The sequence below is a fragment of the Lissotriton helveticus genome, chromosome 5_1 (genome assembly GCF_964261635.1).
Source record: "Lissotriton helveticus chromosome 5_1, aLisHel1.1, whole genome shotgun sequence".
Taxonomy (NCBI): domain Eukaryota; kingdom Metazoa; phylum Chordata; class Amphibia; order Caudata; family Salamandridae; genus Lissotriton; species Lissotriton helveticus.
In genome coordinates this window covers 1,078,668,226-1,078,694,906 of record NC_136065.1, presented here as the reverse complement: position 1 = coordinate 1,078,694,906, position 26,681 = coordinate 1,078,668,226, and the positions used below count along the sequence as shown (strand labels likewise).

The 26,681-nt window shown below is 46.9% G+C and overlaps 1 protein-coding gene across 1 annotated transcript in view; it reads right to left on the bottom strand.

The window, feature by feature from the left end:
* PDZD7 (PDZ domain containing 7) overlaps positions 1-26,681 on the bottom strand; it is a 790,250-nt gene that overhangs the window by 471,055 nt on the left and 292,514 nt on the right. Inside the window, exon 7 of the mRNA XM_078643641.1 lies at positions 3,508-3,568. Coding sequence (XP_078499767.1) covers positions 3,508-3,568 — 61 coding nt within the window. The remainder of the gene's footprint in view (positions 1-3,507; positions 3,569-26,681) is intronic.

Sequence of the window (26,681 nt, the reverse complement as noted above, 5' to 3'; positions counted from 1 at the left end):
TATGAGATGGAAAGTAAGCTGTTCCATAGTTTAATGCATCCTGAAATGAAGCTTCTGCCCCCCCAGTTGGTCTTTTGGATTCGGGCAACCAACAGAAGATTGGCCCTTGACGAGCATAGGAGTCTGTTGGGAGAGTACCAGTTTAATGACTGACTAAGGAACTGAGGACCTACATTGTGAAGCGCCTTCTAAGGCCTTAAATCTGATTCAACTTCTTACGGAAAGCCAATGAAGATTTTTGATATCCTTGGCCACAGAGTGGAACTTGGGAATGCCTAGGATCAGTCTGACTGCCACATTCTGCACCGTAGGAAGTTTATTGAGATGTTTTTCCTGCATGTTCAGGTAGAGGCCATTACAGTAATCTAACTTTGATAAGATTAAGGTAGTAATTATTGTCTTTTTAGTTGGTGCCGGGATGAAAGGCAAGATTTTCTTTAGAGATTTAAGTAAATAGAAACTGGAGGAAGTGATGGCGTTAACCTGCAACCCAAAGTTACGTTTTTCACCAATGATCACTCAAAGGTTTTTTGCTTTGATCATAGGTGTGGGCAGAGGGTCCATCTCGACTAGCAACCAAACTGGGGACCAATTTGGAGAAATTTTTCTGGAAAGAATTACCCTCATCTTACCAGAGTTCAATTTAAGGCAATGTGAGCTCAACCATGACCTAACTGCTAGCATGCAATCATGGAGTTAGGGTGCCAGATTGTTGCCATTTGTAAAGGCTTACAGAACAATCGGAGTATCGTCTGCGTAAAATAATATTATTAAACAGTGTGGGAATGATAGAGTAGCCCTGATGTACTACACTAGGAAGTGTGAAGGGAGAGGACTCATAACAGCCCAAATCCACAGTTTGCTGTCTTCCAGAAAGTAAGGATGTGATCAGTGTTAGGGATTTCCCTTTAATACCTAGAGAGCTTAGGTGGCTAATCAACACCATGTGGTCGACGGTGTCAAATGCCGCCAACAGATCATGGAGGATAAGCACCGCCGTCGCCCGCTATCAAGAACTGTTCTGATTTCCTCCGTGGCTTTGATCATGGCCATTTCTGTGCTGTGTCCTGATCTGAAACCGAATTGAGATTCACCGAGAAGGTGATTGTCCTGGAGATATTGTGTTGGCTTAGTATTCATCATCTTTTCTACCATGTTAGCTGGAAAGGGGAGGGAGGATATTGGCCGGTAACTATTTGGATCTGGTGGATAAAGATTGGATTTCTTAAGGAGAGGTAGGAAAGAGGCCTTTTTCCAGATGACGGGGAAAATTCCGGTATTAGACATAATGTTAAAGATAGATGAAATACTGGTACTTATAATTTCAGGGGCCAGTTTAAGAACCAATGTAGGACATGGGTCTTGGGGGAGCTGGAATTTATAAGCGTAATCATATTGCTAATTTGGTCTTTAGTGACCGGGATGCATTCAGAGAAAGAGGGAGGACTTGGAATGGCCTGGCCGTCGACTGCACTCATATACATTTTACTGATAAAAGTAAACAGTGCACAAACGATAATGTGTGGAAATGTCATCACTCACTGTATTGATTTGATAGTCCGTACAGTTCATTTACAGACATTTAAGTTTTGTTGTGTGCTAGAAAAAAATAAAAGTAATTTCTGTACAGCCTTCCTCAAGCGCACCCCAACTAGCCAAGCAGCACAAGCTTACTTGTAGCGAACACCAACAATTTAAAGACAGAAAATGACATAACACACAACGAGGTATGGAATTAAATGCTGTATTCAAAAATATCAACTATTCAAGGCTGTCACAATTTACAAATTCAATTGCAGAAGGAATAGGTGACTGTGGTGAAAAATGTGACATGTGGTGATTGGTGACATCAGCAATACACTATATACAAGACACTATATGCATCGACGTTTCGACCCTGCAAGTTGCGCAATTTCGTGAAGTGTGTCAAAATGGGTCTTTCCAACTAAGCGAGTGCCGGACTGACGTCTTTCCCTGCCAGATCTCGTACATAACTTGACTGGCCTCCTAAAGAGACACCAACCGACGGGTGGAAGTCCACATTTGGATACCTTTAAGGCTCCTACCGCCCAGTGGAGAACTGAGAATTTTAAACCTAAAGCGATAACTTGAATGAGAAGTCCTTCACTGCTGTAGATATACTTACGCATCTATAATTCGGCTGCCTATCCCCTCTCCTGTCCTGAATAAGACCCATCTTGACGCACTTCACAAAATTGCGCAACTTGCAGGGTCGAAACCTCGACGCATCACATATGTCTGCACGCTCATGATTACTGTTCAAATCATACATGAATCTTGTAGCTTATGTGCCACAATTATAAGGACATCCAGAAATTCTTTCCCTTTTTATGTTTCACGCTTAACGGTCATGTAGTGTTTTGCTGATGTCACCAATCACCACATGTCACGTTTTTCACCACAGTCTTCTATTCCTTCTCCAATTGAATTTGTAAATTGAGACAGCCTTGAATAGTTGACATTTTTTTAATACAGCATTTCATTTCATACCTCGGTGTGTGCTATGTCATTTTCTTCCTTTAAATTGTTGGTGTTTGCTACAAGTAAGCTTGTGCTGCTTGAGTATTCTAAAGTAATTTGGATACCCCAACAGAACCAATTGTTTTTGTTTAACACATATACCCAGGTTCTGAGGGACACCGGGTCGCCCCATTATTGTTACTAATAACACCCCCACTAGCCAGCATGATTGTCACATAAATCCTCTCACTTTAAATTCAGAGAAAGAAAAATAAACACTAAGCTCCCTGAAGACACAGCCTGATATCTGACCTCTGTCTGTGAATGCACAGCAAATGTGACAAGATAAGAACACGATTTAAAGGCCTCTTTACAGAAAGCGAGTTTATGAAGAGTACAGTAAAGAAGGGGTTTAGTGTACAGGAGGGACGAACTCAAGCTAGACAGTCTAAAGCAAATAAAGCCAGCAAATAGAAAACTGTTAAACGTGAGTTACAAACCACACAGCAAATGGTAAGCAAGGGCCGGAATGTATTACTAGGTCAACTTTCTGAATGTACCCAAGATATCTTTAGCAAACCAGACAGCTGCACTGTCTGGTAGGCTGCAACCTAAAAAGGACGTGGAAATGAAGTAGTATTTGCATGTAAGTGGTAACTTGGTTTAGAATTACTATTCTTTATTTGGGGTGTGCAATGCATGTAAGTGAAAGAACATGTGACGTACATGAATTTCAGAGTCAGAGATGGAATTCTCAGGTGGAAGCTTTCGTTGCTGGCACGCAGATGGTTATATTTCTACAAATTTTTACAAATAGAGTCAGAAAAGGGTGGCAGGGGCACTGCACACTTACCAAACTTACGTTACAAAGCTGTCCTGAAATATAATCGCAGGTGGGCATCTCAAAACCTATTCAATAAAATGCAAATGACCTGGAATCTCCCTCTTCCTGCCAGCAACCAGAACACAGTGGCTTGCAGGGACAAAAACAAACACCTCACACACTGACCATTTGTATCTACTTACATTTATTTAGCCAGCAATATTCTGCTACCATTTCCTTGTATGCAGGGTACATGCCCGTTTCCTAAACAAAATGGAAATAAAATTAGATATGTAATGAAAAGTATCGATTTGGGTACTGTACAAGACACAGCTGCAAGAAGAACCTGATCTCAGCATCTTTTATAAATAATACATTACGGTTAGTTCTTTTCACGGCTGAAACTCTATATGCAGTGCTTTAAGTAAGTGACTCTATGATGCCTTAGGGGAAAAGTGCAGCTCCCTACTTTAATATTCTCTCCTACCTGGTTCTTTTGTAATTAGGAGGCATTCCTTAAATGGGACTCTTATTACTGTCATTAAGTAAAGAATGCAAACGTTTTGGGAAACAATAAGCACAGAGCCCGTCATGCTTTTGTTTTCACGTTTGAACAGTAAGATTTTTATTTTAGATCTCAGACTTACACACAATGGCTGATTTTGTCTTAATTGAGGGATATGATGCACTAAAAGGATATAGCATACCTTTGCAAAACCAATGATTGATGATCCAGATTACCAGAAAGTCTGCTCAATACTGTATTTTCTAGGAATTATTGCTGCCTTCGGTGCATTTTCCTATATGATCACTCTTGAAAAAGGTAGCAGTTGGGACTACGGCTACGTACGGGGGGGGCTGTACATTTGTTCTGAGGCATAATTCAGGGGTCACTATGCATTGCATGCAGCCATGGGTAGCATGCAGTGCAAGCCCTGTCATTCAACATTTGAAGACACTAGAGAGTATTAGTTGGGGGGAGGGGTAACTGCCCATCTTCAGAAATAATCACACTCCTGGGGTGAGCCACTAAAGGGCCTAATTACAATCTTGCCAGACGGGATACTCTGTCACACACATGACGGATATCCCGTTCGCCGTATTACAAGTTCCATTATACCCATGGAACTTGTACTAAGGCGGACGGGGTATACCTGTCATGTTTGTGACTGTGTATCCCATCCGCCAAGATCGTAAGCAGGCCCATAGTCACTAGATTAAACTGAGCTCAGCCCCTTAGCACACAGCAGAGCACGCTTTACATAGAGGACTATTTATTCAGTACCAAAATAGTAATAAACTCGAAATACAACATAAGAAAAATCCCAAACCAATTTACAAAAAGTCAGCAACAAAGTAGATTTTACAAAATAAGAACAACAAAACAACAAAAATCCAAAGAGAGAAACCAGAGATATGAATTTTTTAAGTTGTAAATATAAACAGCACCAAAAAGCACTGTGTAGCTACAGAAGTCAACTAGCCCTGATGGGTCGGGTCCTAGGATTGATTTGAGGTGAACCGCGATAGCGCACGGGTCGGCGTAGAAACCAGGTTCGACGCATTAGGAAGTTTTACCTTTGGACTTAGTCTCTGAAGTGGAAGCCAAACATCTTTAGCGGGGAAAGGCAGAAGATTGTTGCTGAGGAGGGCTCCCAGAGGTTGGATAGCTGTCGGACAAGATCCTGGTGAAAATGTTGGTTTTTAGCAGGAAACATCTGCGTGGAAGAAATTAGAATTTTGCGCCTAAGGAAGATTAATTTCTGCCTGGATAATTCTGGCGCCTTCGCCCTGTAAAGATTACTTTGTTCTCACTTAGAGCGACTTCTGACCCTGCTCGCAGGCAGGTGCTCCTCACGCTGCTGCACATCTCTGCCTGCATTGTTTTTGCCTAATCTTGTATTTTTCCCCTGTGCCTAACTTGCTTCTTGCCCAGACTTGTTTGTATTCCTCTGTGCCTGTACTTGCTTTCATGCCCAGACTTGTTTTTATTCCTCTGTGCCTGTACTTGCTTTCTTGCCCGGACTTGTTTTTATTCCTCTGTGCCTGTACTTGTTTTCTTGCCTAAACTTGTTTTTCCTTCCAGTGCCCAGTTCTCCTGCGGCCCCACCCGTTTTTCCCGCCGCTGCGTCCCTGCCCCCCTGCAATCCCATTCGCCGCCCCACTCCCGCCTCCCAGCTGCTCCTCCCTCCCACATCCCCTCATATGGAAGACGCGCAGCAGGCGCGCCTAAGACAAGCCCATCTGCGACTGTCCGCGCCTGGACCGCGCCCAGCGCCAGGACCCCTGGAATCACGAACGCCACGACTCCCGACACCACTACTATGCCAGAACCCTCCACGCACTCAACACCGGACGATCACACACCTGCTTCCTGGCCGCCCCGAAGCGCACCCACTGAGCTTTCACCTGCCAGAACTACAGCTTCACAACCATCCGCCCCACCATGCTGCCGACCAGGAAAGAACCCAACCACCTCAGATGCATCCTTCTCAACATCCGCTCCGCCCGCAAACACGCTGTTGAACTCTGGGGCCTACTCGACTCAACCTCCCCAGACGTCGCCTTCCTGACGGAGACCTGGCTGAACCCCGCCTCAGCACCCGACATAACCATAGCTACAAGAAGGCTACAAGATCACCCGCAGGGACCGCACCCACGGAGCAAAAGGAGGAGGAATCGCCATTGTCCACAGGAACGCTTTGAGTCTCGACCAACACAGACGACACCCTCAGCACCGCCAAACACCTGCACTTCCAGATCCACACCGACCCAGACACCACCCTCAGAGGAACCCTCAACTACAGACCCCCCCGGACCCCGACCACAGTTCAGCGACTCCATCGTCAGCACACAAGTCCTCACTTCCACGGACTACATCCTCCTCGGGGACCTGAACTTCCACCTCGAGAACAACAACAACACCAACTCCACCACCCTAATCGACAACCTAGCCAACCTTGGACTCAGACAATTCATCACAACACCCACCCACTCCGCCGGTCACACGCTTGACCCCATCTCCTCCGCAAGCCCCCACGTCTCCTTCAACCACACCACCAAACTCCACTGGACCGACCATCGCTGCATGCACTTCACCTTCAAGAAACCCACCACGCACCACCGCACCCAACAGATTCCTCGCCGCTGCTGGAGCAAAGTCACCAAAGAACAGCTAACCCCCACCCTCGCCCAGAGCCCACCCGCCGACCCCACAGACCCAGACACCGCTGCCCGCAACCTCAGACAGTGGATCAACGACTGCGCCAATACCCTCGACCCAATCAAGAAACCCTCCAACAGTCACACCAACAAGAAAGCCAGCTGGTTCACTGAAGACCTCCGGGCCTCCAAGCAAACCTGCCGAAAGCTGGAGAAGATCTGGCTCCGTGAATGAACACCGGACAGCCACGCAGCCCACAAGAACGCCACCCGCAGACACCATCACCTCATCAGATCCGCCAAAAGGGCCTCCATCAAAGACTGCCTAGACAACAACGAGCACAACAGCAAAGAGCTCTTCAACATCATGAAGGAACTCTCCAACCCCAGCTCCAACACCAACCACGTCCCACCCTCGCAAGACCTGTGCGTGCGACTCGCTGGCCACCTTCTTCCACCACAAGATCGCAGTCATCCACAACAGCTTCAACGCAACGACCGCCCCGACAACCACTGAGACCTTCACCCCCACAACCACCATCCGCACGAACCGCCTGCTCTCCTGGACCAACATCAACGACGACACCATCAAGATCATGAACACCATCCACTCCGGTTCTCCGTCAGACCCATGCCCACACCACTTCTTCAACAAAGCCAGCACAGCCATCGCACCCCATCTCTGGAAAGTCATCAACACCTCCTTCAAGACAGCAACCTTCCCGGAGAGCTGGAAACACGCCGAGATCAACGCCTTACTCAAGAAACCCAAGGTGGACCCCATGGACCTCAAGAAGTTTCGGCCCATCTACATGCTCCCGCTCCCGGCAAAGGTCATCAAGAAGACCGTCAACGAACAACTGACCAGCTACCTCGAGGAGAACAACATCCTGGACCCTTCCTAGTCCGAGTGCCGCAGCAACCACAGCACCGAGACTGCCCTCATCGCTGCCACCAATGACATCAAGTCCTTGCTGGACAACGGAGAAACGGCGGCCCTCATCCTCCTGGACCTGTCAGCCGCCTTTGACATGGTCTGCCACCACACACTACGAACACGCCTCCACAATGCCAGGATCCAAGAGAAGGCCCTGGACTGGACCACCTCCTTCCTCTACGGCAGAACACAGAGCGTCGGCCTTCCCCCCTTCCGCTCTGAAGCCACCGAGATAATCTGCAGCGTACCCCAGGGCTCATCCCTCAGCCCAACTCTGTTTAACATCTACATGGCATCGCTCGACCCACGTCGCACGTCAGCATGACCTCAACATCATCTCCTGCACCGATGACACCCAGCTGATCCTCTCCCTCACCAAGGACCCCCACACCGCCAAAACGAACCTCCACGAAGGAATGAAGGCCGTCGATGAATGGATGAGGAACAGCTGACTGAAGCTGAACTCGGACAAGACAAAGGTCCTCATCCTCGGATCCACCCCTTCTGCCTGGGACGACTCCTGGTGGCCGACCGTACTGGAAACCGCCCCAACACCCACCGACCACGCACACAACCTAGGGGTCATCCTCGACTCCACCCTCTCCATGACTCAACAGGTCAACGCCGTCTCCTCCTCCTGCTTCAACACCCTCCTCATGCTCCGCAGGATCTACAAGAGGAACCCCACTGAAATGAGAACGGTCACCCAGGCCCTCGTCAGCAGCAGGTTGGACTATGGAAATGCCCTCTACGAAGGAGCCTCGGCCAAACTCCTGAGACCGCTCCAACGCATCCAGAACACCCCTGCACTCCTGATCCTCGACATCCATCGCTGCAGCCACATTACACCCTACCTGAGAGACCTGCACTGGCTCCTGGTGAACAAGAGGATCACCTTCAGGGTCCTCACCCACGCACACAAGGCACTCCACAACATCGGACCAACGTACCTCAACAGACGACTCAGCTTCTACACCCCCACCCGCCAGCTCAGCTCCGCCGAATGAAGAACCGGGTTATTTAAGACCCGGCGGCGCCAGGGGCACGCCCAAAGTCTTCGGGTATCACCTGTCTTAGAACACAGAGACACGGAAACTTCTTGGTGGCGTCAAAGATCGAATTTATTGGCTGCAGCCAGTAACAGAAGTCCTAGAAGTCAACACGGTATGAGTTGTCAAGAGACTGCTCAATTTTACAAAGCAAGTCATCCCTTTTTATGCCAAAAATCACATTCCAGACAAATACCTTACATTTACAAACCGTCCAATCACATGTATCCAGATCAGAGGTATCGCATGACGGTAAAACCCATTTTTCAGTTGCCCAGCCCATGATCAATCATTGGTCAAACCCAACATTCTTCTTCAGACAGGACGAACGAACCCATAATAAAAAAGGGCACATCCCCATCGTAAATAGACCATAAAGAAAGGAGCAGAAACAGGTGTGAGTAGGATAAGACATATTTGTGTGCAATAAAGTTTTACGATGTCCTGTGCATTATCCTCAATCTTGATCAGCTACTGGGAAAGGAACTGGCCTAACAAGGTTGGCTTCAGGCAAGTGGGTCAGTTCGCTCAGGTCATTCAGAAGTCAGCTAAAGTGTACGTGTGCTAAAGACTCGTTCGGCCGTAGTCATCTGCCTATGTGAGGGCAACCACAAAATGGCTGCCATACACAAAATGGAACCCAAGGGTTCAGAATGAAATCCCTAAATACGTAGTGAATCCATCGGTCTTAACGCGACGAAAACACTCATACTTGCCGTACTAACTAGTTACGGTTCGCTGATATCAAGTTCGTAGCGAAACCATGACCTTTATGAAACGGGTTCAGAATTCACGGAACCTCAGACCCTCCTTTTGCCCTTACATAGGCAATCACCTATACTCACGTCAATCTGAGTCCAGGTCTATATTCATCAGATCATCAAGATGTTGCTGGAGCATAATCCTATTACTTAGTACTTCTCTTGGGACAGGTCTCCTTGCACACGTAGTAGCACAGAGGCCACATATAGCAGGAGCGCACTGCACACAAAGACAGAACAGGAAAAGAATCGCTAGAGCCATCCCAATGATCATCAGAATCTTCCATCCCCAGGTCGATAACAGTTCCCAGAACCATCCAATCAACAACCAATCTCCTAAATCCACATGTATAGACTCAGAGATCTTATGTAACTTGGAAATGGCCTGGTATACCGTAGGAGCATTGTCTGGAATGAAAACGCAGCAGCTCGATTGAATCAGTTTACATACCCCTCCTCTATCTGCAAGTATGACATCTAACGCAACTCTGTTCTGGAGAGTCATAAGACGATCCGACTGGAGCTCAGCAGTCAAGTTACTAAGGGCACCGGCAGTTTCAACTACGGTGGACTCAACCACTCTCGTCAATTACCGTATGTTCCTGCTGTTAACCATAGGTCCCCAAAACGGCAGAAAACCCTTCAAGAAATCTCCTAATTCTTGTCCTGCAGTATCTTCCTTACTGAAGACACCTCTAACAACTCTCGTCTTGTGGTAATCTGCCGCAGCTGTATAGGTAGGAGGCAACAGGAACAAGACAAAACAGGTGCCTGAGAAATCAGGGGGCAACCATGTGTACGCTCTATCGTAACAGACAAAATAGGTACCCTTAGCTGCTAAAAACGATGGGGAAGTCTGGGACGCAAAAACATACGTCTCAGTGCAGATACTCTTCCCTAACTGAGCTCTCGGATTCTTGCCATTACCTTGCAGACAAAGATGACCCTGATGGGGTACGATCCAAATCGGAGAGGATCTGTTCGCTCGCTGGTTCTCACTCAGACTAACTCCATATCCAGTCACGTTCCATCCAATATATGCTAGTGTCTCATCTCTCGGGATCGTCTCATAGGAACTAACTCCTCTAATCATGTCGACTATACCCTTAACTAGAGCACTATTCTTTGGATTGTCCTTCACAGAACGTAGGGGGTAGACTTCACGAGCATAGATGAACATCGTTCTGTATGCCCACACAGAACCATTATAGCTGAATGGCAGGACCAGGTAAGGAATACCTTTATCAGTAGTATGAGGCATAAGACCACACACCCAACAGTTAGTCGTGTTTACTACTAGCTGGTGTTGGTGCAGGAGCTGAACAAAGGAGTATTAACAAATTCCAATCTTCTAATGGATTCATGTTCAGGCAGAGGATGAAAAGAATGCGAAGAAACAGTAGAAGAAGGTATGGGTTGTGTAGTGGGTGCAAACGTCACTTGAAAAGAGAATATAATATATCCCATCAAAAACATCATCAAGCTAAGTAACATAAAAAGACATAATATTAGGAAACACTTTCTACTCATAATTCGACACATTTTGCTCTCAAAACTCATTTCTTCAACAGGTCTCTCCATCTTTAAAAAACTCCATCCTCTAACCGTGCTGTTCGCGGCGGTTGGTTCTTCCGTGCTAAGGAATGCGTCTGTCAGTCCAGGGAACGCCCTAGGACCAACCAGAACCTCGACCTTGTGTCTTCGGCTTGCACTCCCAAGTCTTTGCACCGCGACCTTACAGCTGAACCAGGATGGCGGTTCGAAAAACAAAAATTGGTCAAAACAGTTTCTCAGATGGGAGAGCTGAATTTTCAAAAGTAGCAAAGAAAATAATTTTTACTTTATTAGTGCCACGACTCTTGGTCGCAAATTATAACAGCCTTTACCAGGCAATGTCTGATCATGAAATAAAAGTTCAGGCTAAGTAGTGTCCAGTCGAACTGACGGTGGCACAGCTTCTTGCAGGAGATCGTCGCTTTCACGCTCAGAACTCGTCCCAATTAAACGTGCATCGCTAAAAGGCAGAAAACGAGGCACAGTGTCTGTTTCTGAATCAGGAATACCCTTCCGGATCCACCGGTCGTACAGCAGAGGCAAAGGAGCCCTCTTAAAACGTACGCCGTGGATCCAGTTTTTCTTTCCTTGCACTCGCACTGCAGATCGCGTAGACAATAGCACCAAGTAGGGACCAGTCCAGCGGGGCTGATCGTTCTTTGTCCGCTGGAAATTCTTTACTAGGACCCAGGAGCCAGGATCGATGGCGTGTCCTGAATCTTCAGAAGCCTGAGGCAATGTATCGTGAACCTGTTGGTGTAAGACACGCAATTTAGCCGTCAAATCATACAGATAGTCAAGCAATACAGGGTGTTCAATCTCGCTGAATTTCGTCGGCCTCGGCACTCCCCATATGTTTGCCGGGCGACCAAAAATCATCTCGTATGGACTAAGTCCCACTCGAGAATTTACAGTCATCCTAGTTGACAGAAGTGCTAATGGCAAAGCATCAGGCCATTTAAGACCAGAGCTCGCCTGTATCTTGGCAAGTTTTAACTTAAGAGTGCCATTATAGCACTCCACTAGACCAGCTGATTGGGGGTGATTTGCAGCGTGAAACTTTTGTCGAATTCCTAAACCATCACACACTCTCTTCATCACTTGACCCACAAATTCACTCCCATTGTCACTCCAGACCATTCTCGGCAAACCATACCTATGGAAAAACTCCTTAACAAGGGCTTTAGCTGAGGAGAAGGCAGTATATCTTTTAGGGGATATGCTTCTACCCATCTTGAAAAGGCACAAACAATCACGAGTACATATTTCAGGTTGTTGCATCTCTCCATATGGATAAAATCTAATCGCAAAACCTCAAACGGATACGTCGGGGGTGCAAAGTGACCAGCTGGAGTTTGAGTTCCCTTACCAGGATTGTACATCAGACAAACCATACAATTCTTGACCATATTCTCTGCACACTTAGGAATTCCAGCATTTTGCCATACTGGAGCCAACAACTTACAAATCCCTTTCGCACTGAGATGAGCCATTCCATGCGCCATCGTAACCACTGCAAGCACGTACGCATCAGGTAACAACCATCGCTGATGCTCTGACAACTCAACCCAACAAACATTCGCATCCAATTTACCCATACTCTCTCTCCATACGCTCAACTCTTTCTCTGTAGCTTCAGGTTGAATAGACTTCACACTTTCTATCGTATCTTCACACATTCCAACATCCCCAATCCATCTTGCAGGGCCTGAAACATACATTCGACTGATCACATCCCTCGCTGTTTCCTTCGCAACTTCATCCGCAAATGCATTACCGCGGCCAACATCATCCATAACCTTCCGGTGAGCACTACACTTTACAATCGCAACTTGCTTCGGCAAAGTAAGTGACTCGAGAAGCTCATTCACCAACTGCCCATGCTGGATTTTAGTTCCATGACAAGTAAGGAACCAACGCTCTCTCCACAAACGTCCAAAACTGTGAGCAACACCAAACGCATACTGACTATCGGTATAAACATTCACTCGTTTTCCTTCCGACAACACACACGCTCTAGTCAGTGCAATCAACTCTGCTGCTTGCGCAGAATTCTGTGGTATACGTGCTGTCTCAACAACTGTTTTTTAAGTTGTGATAGCATACGCTGCAGTCGTCTCGCCATTCGGAAGCTTAAAACACGAACCATCAACCCACAGCGTACCATCCACATTCTCAAAAGGAGTGTCTTTAAGATCCACTCTAGCTTTTGTTTCTTCCTCTGTACGAAGAAAACAATCATGCTGTTCTTGGACACCCGTCTCTGTAGAGATCGGCAATAACGTAGCTGGATTCAACACGTCACATCTTCTGATATGAACGTGGCTAGCCAACAGTGTCAACTCGTAACCTGAAAGACGTGCACTAGAAAGGTGCTGTGTCTTAGTCCTGTTTAATAAGATATCCACTGCATGTGGAACCATCACAATCAGCGTATTATCCAACACCAAACCAGCAGACTGTCGAATAGAAACGGCAGCTGCGGCTGTAGCTCTCAAACAACTCGGCAATGCTTTAGCAACTGGGTCTAACGTTGATGAAAAATACGCGCATGGACGCTGCTTGTCCCCAAAAGATTGTGTCAACACTGACAACGCACATCCCTCTCTCTCGTGCACATACAACGTGAAAGGCTTGCTATAGTCTGGAGTACCCAACACAGGAGCCGAACACAATGCATCACGTAGTTCCGAAAAACTTTTCTGACAATCGTCAGACCACGGGAGAGGATTCGGTGTATCTTTACAAGTCAATGCCAACAGAGGTTTGGCCAGCAAAGAAAAATTCGGTATCCACTGTCTACAATATGACGGGATACCCAAGAAAGCACGTACCTCTCTCTGCGTATTTGGCACAGTCATTCGGGCAATCGCTTGAATTCGTTCTGGGGTCAACCTTCTTCCCTCCTTTGACAAGAGATGACCTAAGTAGGTCACTTCTTGTCGACAATACTGCAACTTAGAAGGTGACACTTTATGATGCAAGTCCGACAGATGTTGCAACAAAGAAAGTGTAGCTTCTTTACAAGTTTTCTCATCATCAGCGGCCACTAACAGATCATCCACATACTGAATAAGAGCAGCACCAGCAGGCAACACAAAAGTATCAAGTTGGGTTTTCAAAGCCTGACTATAGATAGGACTTTCGCAATAGCCTTGAGGAGCTCTCTTAAACCGGAAGCTTCGGCCTCCTAAAGAGAAGCCAAAAATATCTCTACTCTCCTCAGCAATAGGAATACTGAAGAAAGCATTTTTCAAGTCGATGACTAAAAACCAAGCAGCTGAAGCAGGAATCAAAGTCAACAAAGCAGTAATATCCGAAACAACTGGAAACTGTGGCACGACGATCTTGTTAACCTCTCTAAGATCGATCACAGACCTGTAAACAGGTGGCTGAGAAGAATCAGTACACTTCAAGACAGGCAAAACAGGACTGTTGCACACATTACCTCTCGTCTCTTCAATCACATCTTTCTCAATCAGATCATAGATGATCGCTAAAAGCGCTCTTTCACCATCGCTAGAAATCCTATATTGGGGAATGTGTGGCAATTTAACATTTGCTTTAAGCGTTACAACATAAGGTGGAATCTCCAAAAGACCCACATCATTAGGACCAGTAGCCCAAAGAGTATCAGGGAGAGAACGCAATTCCGGTGGAAGCCGATCTTTAGACAAATACATCGGAGAGATCACTTTCTTACCCAATGTAAGCTGTACTCCCGAAGAGTATCAGGGAGAGAACGCAATTCCGGTGGAAGCCGATCTTTAGACAAATACATCGGAGAGATCACTTTCTTACCCAATGTAAGCTGTACTCCCGAAGGAGAACAATGCAATGTCGCATTCAACCTTTTCAACAAATCCAAGCCCAACAAATTCTCGCCACAACCTGTCGTTAAAATGAGGGGTGCTTCCAATTCACAAGGTCCTATAGAAAGAGACAAGGGACTAGAAACTGGATTACGAACTGGGGCACCAGAGAATCCTACCGAAACATTTGTTAAGCCAGACAAAGGTGCGCCAGGGAGTTTAGAGTGCATGATAGAACTCTTCGTCGCACCAGTATCCAAAAGAAAAGGCTCTACTACACCCAATGTGGCTACTGCAACATAAGGCCCACTCTGATCTACTGGAACAGACACTACTCCCTCTCTTTGTCTATGGCTGTCCTAGCAATCATTATAGTCAGCATTCTCACTCTCAACATAATAGTCATCAGCATAGTACTGAGTCGATCGACCAGATGTAATCTTCTGTTGATCAAAGCAATTCATAGAATTTTGTGGAGGAAAGGAACGTTCGTTCTGAGGAAATGCACCTCGTCCTCTACCCCTAGACACTTGCTGAAAACCACCACGACCTCTCGGGGCCGGCATACCACTCGCACGTTGCCGTAAAACAGGGCACTCATTTTTATAATGACCTTCCTCCTTACAATACGCACACTGATTCAAACCCAAGGGTGGTCTTGGAGGAAAATACCCAACGTTCTGTTGCGGCCTCTGAAATGGCGGAGGGTGCTGAAATTGTGGGCGTTGCTGTGACTCTTGCTGATTCGAGCGAGGCGGATACGCCTGCTGCAAAAGAACCTTTGTCTTTAGGTCTTTAGTCTTTTTCTCTACTCTATCTTTCTCGTCCTTATCCCTATTCTCGTAGTACTGTGCAGTCGCCAATATCTGGGCCGACGAAGAAACAGCCCAAGAACTTTCAGAATCTTTCAACTTATTACATAGTTCAGGAAGTAAGTTAAAGACGAACTTATCTACGAACAATCTTTGCCCACCTTCCGTACTCATATCCTGACCACTATGATCCACGAACGTCTCCTCAAACCTAGTGAAGAAGTCAGACACACTCTCACCTTTCTTCTGCTTGCATGCTGCTAACTTGTCCCAATTCACTCGCAACGCAGGCATCATCGTCTTCATAAGATTTATAATTCTGCCAGGTAGTTCTGCCACTAGAGCCTCAGGCTTAGAACCACCAACTTGTCTAGCATCTGCAGCAGCGATATTCACCCATGAATCACCTAACTCAATCGCATGATCCTCATGACGAATTTTTGCCCACACAGGTTGAGGTACCACGTTACCCAACAGCATATCTATATCGGCTAAATTCATGATGCATGCGTCAACTGTCTGAGACAACTCCTTGTAATAACCAGCCAGATTTTTACGGGGGTCAGGTAAAGACTGCTTAAGAGCCAGGACCTCTGCTCTCTTCCATGGCACATGTACCCATACTCGCTGAAAATGTGCTGGTATAGCTGGGGGAACATTATTCGCACCAGCAGCTACCTCTTCACGCCACACTGGAGGAACTTCTCTCATCGGATATTGTCTTACTTTCCTCCTAACTGCGGAATCAGGCTCAAACAGTCGCTGAGAAGGGAAATCGTTTCTAAACGCAAGTACCATCGCAACTGCATTCGCAAAGGGACCCACTATCGTCCCTTTTGCAAACTCAGACTGGACATTTAGCAATTCTACAGGGACTGAACCCAAATCATTATCTTACCCTTCCTCACGAAGGAAAGTACACATAACATCAAAAACATACCTTTGCTTGGGTGCTTCCCACTGCTGGAAAACATCCATAACTGACTCTAAGTTATACCTCGAGACATTGGAAACCCATCTGCGAGCCAATAGATCTAACACTGCCCGTTCTTCGGGGCCAGGTAGCTGACTACGCATTTGTTTACGTGCAGAAACAGGGGTCATACTCAATGACCCAAAGAAAGGAGACAAAAGACCAGTAACAGTATCAGTCATCCGTTGTCGAGCAGAAGGAGAAGCTGTCATAAGGACAGGAGACAAAGTATTTTGAGGTGATAGAAGCGTAGGGTTAGTAGCAAGAGAAGTTGAAGGTACAGGAGAAGAAGGCAAAGTAGTTCCAGACAAAACCGATAGCAAAGTCAGCGGCCCCAGAGGAGGCTGCGCCGTAGGAGGAAGAACCAGCTGAGGAGGAGCCGGTGGTTGAGCAGCAACAAGAGATTGTGCAACTGGAGGTTGCGGAGGTGCCGTAGCACTTTGTGCATAAGGGGGTGGCAATCTCAACAAATGTGACATCAAAGGATCCTTCTCAGGGTCCTTCGTTGCATTCTCAAGAAGGGATGGCAAAGCTGGATAACATTTATCAATAGCCATATTATGTTGTCTATCTGACACCTCAATTGCTTTATCTTCTTCGTCTTCTTTAAACTGCCTAGCAGCTTGCATTATCGACAACCCCTTTTCTCTCTTATCTCTTTTAGCTTGTTTTATTTCTCGTTGTCTGGCTTCTTTACGCCAAAGGCGGAACGAATCAAACATTGACGGCCTGCTTTCTTTTTAAACAATTTCGGTTCTAGATTATCTAAAATCTCAGTATCAAAACTACCATGTTGGGGCCATCGTAAGACACCATCTTTCCTGGTGTAGTGAACCCATACTTCATTACACGTAATGGGGCCCACGCCGTGTTTAGAATAGAGCTCATAAGTCGGAGTTCCAACCGGAGGTATCAAACACGAATCCTCCAATCGGGAATCCCTGTTGCAACCACAACCAAACCAAGTACCAAATTTGCTACGATTAGGCATCTTCGCTCACTAATCGAGCTTCAAACTTCAAGGGATTATCTCTACCGATACACTCGTAATTATACAAGATCCTCGGCTTTGGAAATTGCAATTTTCAAATCAAAACTAAGGACCAAACAAACTAAGAACCAAACAACCAAAAACTAAGGACTGGGAGCGACCCACTTATACTTAACTGAGGTATCAGTCACGCCACCAGAAGACCCGTCTATCGTCTCGCTGTACAAAGCATCACAAATGGATCCAAGACAGGGCGACAGTCAGGGCAGCAGTCCTTCGTAGCCGTCAGGAAAGCGGGAAGCCTCGCAGAAAAGACCTTCAGTCCACATTCGACATGCCGGGTTCAATGAAGTGGTGGCCGTCCTCCAGAATTTCCTCACGAAGCTCCTCACAATCTTCAGGCTTGGACCGGTACCGCTGAAGTCGCCCTACGTTGGGCGCCAACTGAAGAACCAGGTTATTTAAGACCCGCGGCGCCAGGGGCACGCCCAAAGTCTTCGGGTATCACCTGTCTTAGAACACAGAGACACGGAAACTTCTTGCTGGCATCAAAGATCGAATTTATTGGCTGCAGCCAGTAACAGAAGTCCTAGAAGTCAACACGGTATGAGTTCTCAGGAGACTGCTCAATTTTACAAAGCAAGTCATCCCTTTTTATGCCAAAAATCACATTCCAGACAAATACCTTACATTTACAAACTGTCCAATCACATGTATCCAGATCAGAGGTATCGCATGACGGTAAAACCCATTTTTCAGTTGCCCAGCCCATGATCAATCATTGGTCAAACCCAACATTCTTCTTCAGACAGGTCGAACGAACCCATAATAAAAAAGGGCACATCCCCATCGTAAATGGACCATAAAGAAAGGAGCAGAAACAGGTGTGAGTAGGATAAGACATATTTGTGTGCAATAAAGTTTTACGATGTCCTGTGCTTTGATCCTCAATCTTGATCAGCTACTGGGAAAGGAACTGGCCTAACAAGGTTGGCTTCAGGCAAGAGGGTCAGTTCGCTCAGGTCATTCAGAAGTCCGCTAAAGTGTACGTGTGCTAAAGACTCATTCGGCCGTAGTCATCGGCCTATGGGAGGGCAACCACAAAATGGCTGCCATACACAAAATGGAACCCAAGGGTTCAGAACGAAATCCCTAAATACGTAGTGAATCCATCGGTCTTAACGCAACGAAAACACTCATACTTGCCGTACTAACTAGTTACGGTTCGCTAATATCAAATTCGTAGCGAAACCATGACCTTTATGAAACGGGTTCAGAATTCACGGAACCTCATGACCTTGCCCATCGCCACAGTCCTCCGTTTCCGAAGAGCGACCTCGGGCGGCAGATCGTCTCCCACCTCGCCACCAAGACCTGGAACACCCTCCCCATCCACCTACGGCAGACCCAAGACCTGCTGACCTTCAGAAAACTTCTCAAAACCTGGCTTTTCGAGCAGTAGCAGCATTTCCCACCCCAGCGCCTTGAGATCCTCAAGGGTGAGTAGTGCGCTTTACAAATGATATGATTGATTGATTAGTTACTTTTTGGGATTCTACCAGCAGGGCAAGGCTGTAGGATTTAGTTGATGAGAGCTTCAGAAGGCTTGATACCTTTCCTGTGATGTCCTGGTGATTCAGATTTGCTGCTTCAGAAAATTTCTGAGTGGAAGAAGCCTGAATCTTCACCCCTATGGAAACGCATCTTGATCGGATCTGGCCCAGTCATTCAGAGGACTTTGAAGACAAACGTTTTAAAGTTCCATGTTTTTCAAGATGTTGGGAGGACCTCAGGATAAGAACTTAGTGGTCAGGACTTACTCCAGTAGAGCAGGTCCAGTCCTTATGGTCTCTTCTCAGGCCTCAGGCAGCAGGATCAGTCCTCTTCTAATCTTCCTCTGGTCCAGTAGTGTTCCGAGTAGGTATTGTGGATGCAACATTTATTCCTGTCACTTGCCTGCGGATGGCAAACCAGTGGCATCCCCTTAACCAATAGGGTAGTAGTTCCCAGGGGTAACCTTACCAACTTTTACACCATTTCCTGTGTGCCCTACAGCAAACAATTCCACAGCGTACGTTTCTGCCTAAACCCAAAATTGTGAAACCCTTCTCCACTTGTGCAGAATCTATGTGCCCACCCCAGAGGTGTGGCCAGTAAAATAAGCAATCCTTCCTATGTGGTCACTTTAAACCAGTTCTTGGGCAGCTTTCGCCCTACTAGGATTGCAATGTACCTGACTGAGGGAACAAAGAAGGGGCCTGGGCAGGTTTAGTCGCACATCTCACTGTGACAGGGGAGGCCCCTTTGAAGATAATTAATTTCCTGGTCATCCTGTCAGATGAACAGAAACATCTACACACACCATGGACTGCCCATGACTTCACATTTTAGATCCCTCAAGCCATGTTCTATTACATCACTGATTACATTGGAAATGACATAATTGATGTTATACTTCCTCGAGTTAACTATAACTGGTGAATTTCATTGGTTTGTGGAGTTTAAAATTTAACACTTTAACAGATGTTTTGACCTAACAATAACATCCGATAGATAGATCTATCGATTTATCGATCGATCCATCGATAGATCGATCGATAGATAGATAGATAGATAGATAGATAGATAGATAGATAGATATCAATATCAGAGTCTGCTCTACAGGACTTAGTGAGAAATTAGGTTGTTGGTGTACTGGGCTGTGAGCACTGGTCAAGCAACAGTAGCAATCCCTGGCCTGGAGTACCACAAAAAGTCACTAAATCAACCTACGCTTAACCAGGCATCGATTGGCACAAAAAAAGAGTCAGGCTTAACTTAAAGGCAATGTGTACAGTGTTTATGCAACACTCAAACAGTAATAAAGTGAAAACCCAAAACAAGAAAAATCAAACAACAATTTAGAAAAGTAGAGTACATTTTAATAACTTATTTGACACCAAAATGACTACAATCTAATTAGCTTAACTGTAGTTATGATTTTTTAAAGTTTTAGGTGAAAACTAGTGCCTAACATATCAAAGCTCTAACTACACGTATCTCATCATATGAGATCAGGTTAAAGTTAAAAAATATCGCCAACCATAATGGGGAGAGAAGTTGGCGAGGTCGACGGCTAGGGCGGTCGACCTCGAATCTGGGGACCTGGGTTCGAGTCTCGGCAATGACACTGAACATCCTGTGATTCTGGGCAAATCACTTAATCTCCCTGTGCCTAACAAAAATGAATGTGTCCTCATGTAACGAAACTGGTGCTATGTAAAGCGCTCTGATACCCAATTCGGGTCAAGTTCGCGCTATATAAAACTATGTTAAAAATACAATTTTATAAAGCACGGGTCAGATACAGGAAGAAGATTGGGCCCAGTCAGCACTTACCTTTGGACTTAGAAGAAATTTTTTAGAAAACGTTCTGAGAAGGTAAAAGTTCAGCGGGGCAAGGCAGTGTCATTCTCGGGGAGCCGCTGGATGCTTTTAAGATTTCTATGCCCGGACTTTGTGACAAGACAGGAGGCTGTAGCCGAAGACAATTCCAGGAGGAATTCAAGGAGGACAGAAGGGCAGCTGAACAGGATTTGCTGCAGCGGTGAAAAACATAGCGGGAGCAGTCGCAAAGTCAGGCCAACCAGCAATGTACCTAGGGCGGATAGACGAGTAGGTTGGTCACAGTCTTCCCTTGGTTCTCAAAGCAGTTTTCAATCAAAAATATTCTAATTCCCAAGTTTGGGATTTTGGTTATCTGGGAACCTTTAGCACCACCACCAAGGGTCCAGGACTAGAAGGACACCACTTAGGGGGCTAGGCTGGGTGTAGGTGCAGGTTCAAGATGGCTGGAGCCTCTTATTTCCAAGTGGCTTGAACAGGAGGCCAGCAAACTAGCCTTTGGAGTCACTTTGGTAGTCATGGGTTTAGATGGATAAACAGGGCTCAAACAGCAGGGATGGCCTCTGAGGGTTCAAGGCAGCAACATAGTCCTTCCAGGTACAGCAAAGCAGCTTGTGGAGAGTATACAGCAGGCCACAGCAGCAGGAATTCCTCTAAGAGTCTTTCTGTAGGTTCAGAAAGTGAACTGAAGAGTGTGTCCGAGAGCCCTATTTAATACCCGATGCATTCTTTCCAGTTGAGAGAGTTTTCTAGCGGTTTCTCTTTGAAGTGCTTAAAATTTCCTGCCTCCCCTGCTCTGGCTCCAAGTAGGCTGCAGGAACAATGTAGTGGTGACAAGCCCGCTGAGTGAAGGCAGAGCACAGCCTATTTAGTTGCAAGTGGGTCTGTGCACAGCTACGCCCAACCCTCCCCAGATCATGCAGCAGATGGCCCATTCAGAGCACCTAATCCCTCTATTGTGTGACTGTCTGGGAGGAATTCACAAAGTCTAACTGCTAGTTAAACCCAGTCATGCGACCTAAGACAGACTGCAGGCAAATAACTTTCTAAAAGTGGTATTTTCAAATTCGTAATTTAAAATTCCACTATTCCATTAAAGAGGTCTTTTAATTTCAATGTCATACATTCTGTTAGACCTGGGGTCTTTTAGCCTGATTTCCCTGCTTATGACTTCCTGTTTTTTTACTGTGAGCTGCATTTCGTTTTTGCTGGTTTTAGGACTCTGGGCACTTAACCACTGCTGACCATCGCTAAGGTGTAAGTGCTCCCTGCGAAAACGTATTGGTGATGGGTTTATCCATGATTGGTATATATATATATATATATTTTTTTTAAAAACCTTTATTGACATCAAAAGGAAAGACAAGTCGAGGCCTACAACCAAGCCGGCCGGCCGCAATGTGCAAGATAATCAGGAGTCACCAGGCAAATATTACATAATCAATCAATGCAAAGCAGAGGCCGTACAATCGCAGAAGGGGAGAAAAAATACAAAAACCAAAGGGCTAAAACACAGGAATAAATAAGGCTTAATTTTATAATATGGGGAGAAGACATATGACAGGCTCACTTTCAATACGGAGGCATCCGATATCCCAAACCAACCTCAACATTAATAAGGGGGCATGGGGGCAAAATATCGGGGGGACAATACAATGCATTCAAGAAAATCAGGATACGTGAGACACAATCAGCCCCTGAGCATTATCCTCGTAACATGCCCGCCACCCAAGACACTACCAAGCCAGAACAGAGGGATCGGAAAAACAATGCATCAAAACCAGCCCGTCATAGTAACCTCTGGGACACAGGAAGGAAAAAAAGGGGGGGGGGACGAAGTGGGGAAGGGGAAGAGGAAGGGAAAGGAAAATGGAGGGAAGACAAAATAAAACAATAAAAAGAAAAGAAGAAAATATGAAGAACGAAAGGAAGAAGACACGCCGACACAGGCCCCCCGTGGCGGGAAGACAGGAGACAAAAGGAGTAGCGGCCCAAGTGGGGGTATGGCGATCGGGGAGAAAGACAGCCGAAACATAGCAGGAGGATTAACGACGCCACACCCTCCACCCGAAACACACCATAGGAGGTCGGGACAGACGCGGCCTCACGAAAAAGAGATACAAAAGGGCCATAGAACCAGAAGACAAACAAAAAATAGAGCCCAACCCACCCGTCCCACCCTGCACCCCTGTAGAAGGCTATGGCCCACCCTTCAAACAGCGTGCCTGTCGCCCTAAACCAGAACCCGAAATATAGCGAGAAGTGAGAAAGAAGAAAGAGACAAAAAGGCAACAAAAGCGGAGAAAAGAAGACAGGAGGGAGGAGCAGAATAAACATAATCCGAACGGGCGGCCGCAGCCCTCCGCCCAACCAGACAAGCACAGTCAAAAACAGACCAGGACGCCCGGGAATCAAACGGAAGTCGTACATTTCACCCCCAACCCTTTCGAGCGACAAACCCCACCCACCACATGGCAATGTAAAACCACATACTAAATACTAAATCAGCATATAATCGAGTGGAATGGTGACTAGCATAGTTACGTGGGGGGTAGATAGATCCACAAGGGAGCAATAGTCCAAACAGAAAGTATCGATGCATCAGATATCGCAGCACGAGCAATGAAAAACAGGAGGTCAGTTGCGCCACTGGAGCGGGCGAGGTGGCCCCAATTATAGACACAGGCAAAGTCATCGAAGCAGGCACAGGAGGCAGTCCACCAATAGTTTCAGGCAACAATGTCGAACAGGGTCGCAGTACAGCATCCGAGTCCCCGGGGTCCGAACCTTGAAAAGCAGGGCGCCCCAAAGTCACCGACACACTACACGATCTTCGATCAGTGGCGGAGACACTCAAGTCAATCGAGGGGGGCGAGGCAATGAAGTCTTCGAAACAAGAGGGCGACAAGAAGAAATGGCCACCCAAAATGGCGGCAGATCGTGGCGTACCCACCGAGACGCCCAGGGCCAGGGAAGCGTGTAGGGATCTCAGGGCTTCCAAGATATCTCTGACCGTCGGCTCACGTCCACCAGATCCGCTCCTCACACCAATAGGCAACACGGGCCCGCCGCCACAGGATGATTCTCTTTTCAGAGGGTCGGCCGCCATTTCGTGAATCAGCCCAATCGCCGCTCATCAAGACCCCCGGAAAGAACAGTTCTCAAATGTAGGACTTTACTAGCTCCGGGGGTCCCAGCAAGGGCGGCCTCGATGCCAAAAGGATGTCCGCCCAAGACGGGTCTCCGCCAGCACCAGCACCCCAATCAAGCGGAGTCCGGGCCCCGAGGACCAGGGGCGCCGGACAAAGCAGCGGCGGGTAGAGACCCCTTCACAGACTCAGGTCCCCGGGCCTCTCACCCACGTCGGCCGCGCGGCCACCAGGGCAGGCCCGGGTCAGGATCGCCGGGATCTTCGCACATCGGCTCCCAACACTGGTTCTCGCTCTCGGCCGGGGCCGAGAGCCGTCGGATCCCACCGGCCAGGTCCCGGTCCAAGTCTCGCCGAGGCCCCGATCTCTCAGAGGCCACAACTCCGGAGCCACTGCACACCGAGACCCCGGGGTCGGATGGTAAGTGCAAACAAGCCGTTATGTTTCCAATGCCCCAAAAATGTGTCGTCCCCGGACAGGATAGAAGACAGGATGGGCAATCAGGACGGAGGGCTGCGGGAGCCGAGCTAAAGGGCGACCATTACGGCCGCGAGCTAGGCTCCTCCATGATTGGTATATTTGATTTACTAGTAAATCCCGAGTACAATGCCCAGTGTGTGCCCGGGGCCTGTATCTCAAATGTTACTAGTGGACCTGCAGCACTGATTGCACCACCTACATGGAGTAGCCTTGCAAACATGTCTCAGACCTACTTGCTTAATCTTTTAAAAGTTATATTTTGATTTGTGTATGTTGGATTTTTGTTGTTTTGCTTTTGGTTTTTTTCAGATAAATATTGGCTATTTTCCTAGACTGGTGTGGACTCCTTTTGTAGTGTTTTCACTGTGTTACTGTGTGTGTATGTGCAAATGCTTTACACAGTGCCTCTGATATAAGCCTGACTGCTCGTGTCAAGATACCATGGGGTGAGCAATCAGTCAATCAAGTAGTACTTGTATAACGCGGCTTATCACCCAAAGGGTATCCAGGCACTCTGCTGCAGGTATCAGTGCAAACGCCAGGTTTTGAATCCCTTCCTGAAGTGGGCCAGTGAGGGTGCAGTGCCGAGGTGAAGGAGAAGGGTGTTCCAGGCTTTGGCGGAGAGGTGGAAGAAGGATAGTCTTTTGGAGTGGTAGCAGTGGATATGTGGTATCTGTGCAAGGGCGATGTGTTCGTAGCGGAGATTCCTGGTCGGTCAGTGGAAATGCAGGTGGCGGTTTATGTATGCTGGTCTGTGGTCATGGCGGACTTTGTAGAGGAGGGACAGAAGGTTGATCTGGCACCTCTTCTGGACAGGGAGCCAGTGGAGGTCCTTCAGGTGCTGGGTGAGGTGTGACCTCTTGGGCAGGTTAAGGATCAGTTTACGTTCTGGACCGTTGGGAGTCTCTGCATGAGTTCAGTGGTAGTGCCTGCACAGAATGACTTGCCATGCCATAGTCTAGTTGGCTGGTGATGAGGGCCTGCGTCACTGTTTTCCAGGTGCTAATCGGGAGCCACCTGAAGACTTTGCAGAGCATGTGGAGCATGTGGAAGCAGGCTGAGGAAATGGCATTGACCTGATGTTTCATGAAGAATTTGCTGTCCAAGATGATGCTGAGGTTGCGGACGTGGTCTTAGGGGGTGGGGGTGGGTTCGAGCTCCGCCGGCCACCAGGAGTCATTCCAGAGCACATTGTGTCTGCTGAAGATTAGAACTTCAGTTTTGCATGTGTTGAGATTCAAGCAGTTGTCCTTCTTCCAGGCGGCGATGTTCTTCATACAGCTGTGGAAGTTGGTCTTCGTCGAGAGAGAGAGGAGAAGCTGGGAATCGTTGGCAAATATGAGGTGATGTTGACATTGTGCGATCTGGCAATGTCTGCAAGTGGTTTTATGTGGATGTTGAAGAGTGTTGAACCTAGTGATGATCCTTGGGGTATGCTGCAGATAATGTGCATAGGTTGTGAGGTGAAGGCGAGTAGGCAGACTTTCTGGGTGCATCCTGTGAGAAAGGTTGCCATCCATCTGAGCACATCCTCTGTGATTCCTATCTGGCATAGTCGATCAATGAGTGTGTGGTGGGAGACCTGGTGTCGAAGGCTGCGGAGAGGTCCAGGAGGATAAGGGCGTCTGATTCTCATGGGTCAAGTATGGTGCAGATGTCATCTGTTGTGGCTATCAGGGCTTTTTCTGTGCTGTGGCTGGTTCTGAAGCCCAACTGAAGGGGGTATCTAAGCTGTGTGATCCCTTATCCTGGAAAGAGTGAGGGTCCCTACTTGGACAGGGTGCAAACCACTGCCAACTAGAGACCCCATTTCTAACAGATACCAAACATGAAATGTTTATCAGTTTCCAAATCAAATGTTAGCACTTAATAAATGTAATAAGTCAACCCAACGTTATCCTATGGGACAGGTAGGCCTCACAGAAGTGAAAAGCAAATGTAGGATTTTTTTTATCACCAGGACATGTAAAACTACAAAGTACATATCCAATCTTTTAACTGCAGTGCACCCTGCACTATGGGTTATCTAAGGCCAACCTTATGCGTGATTTATATGCCATAAAAGGGGCAAGTTTAAGGCATGGTGGGGGTTATACTGCCAAGTCGAATTGACAGTTTAACATTGCACTCAGGATGCAATAGCAAGTCTGGGACATGTTTAAGGGGCTACCTAAGTGTGTGGAATAATAAGTGCTGTAGGCCGACTAGTAGCATGTAATTTACAGGCCCTGGGTATATGGTATACCAACCCACAAGGGACTAATAAGTAAATTAAATATGTCAATCAGGTGTGAACCAATTCTACCATGTTTA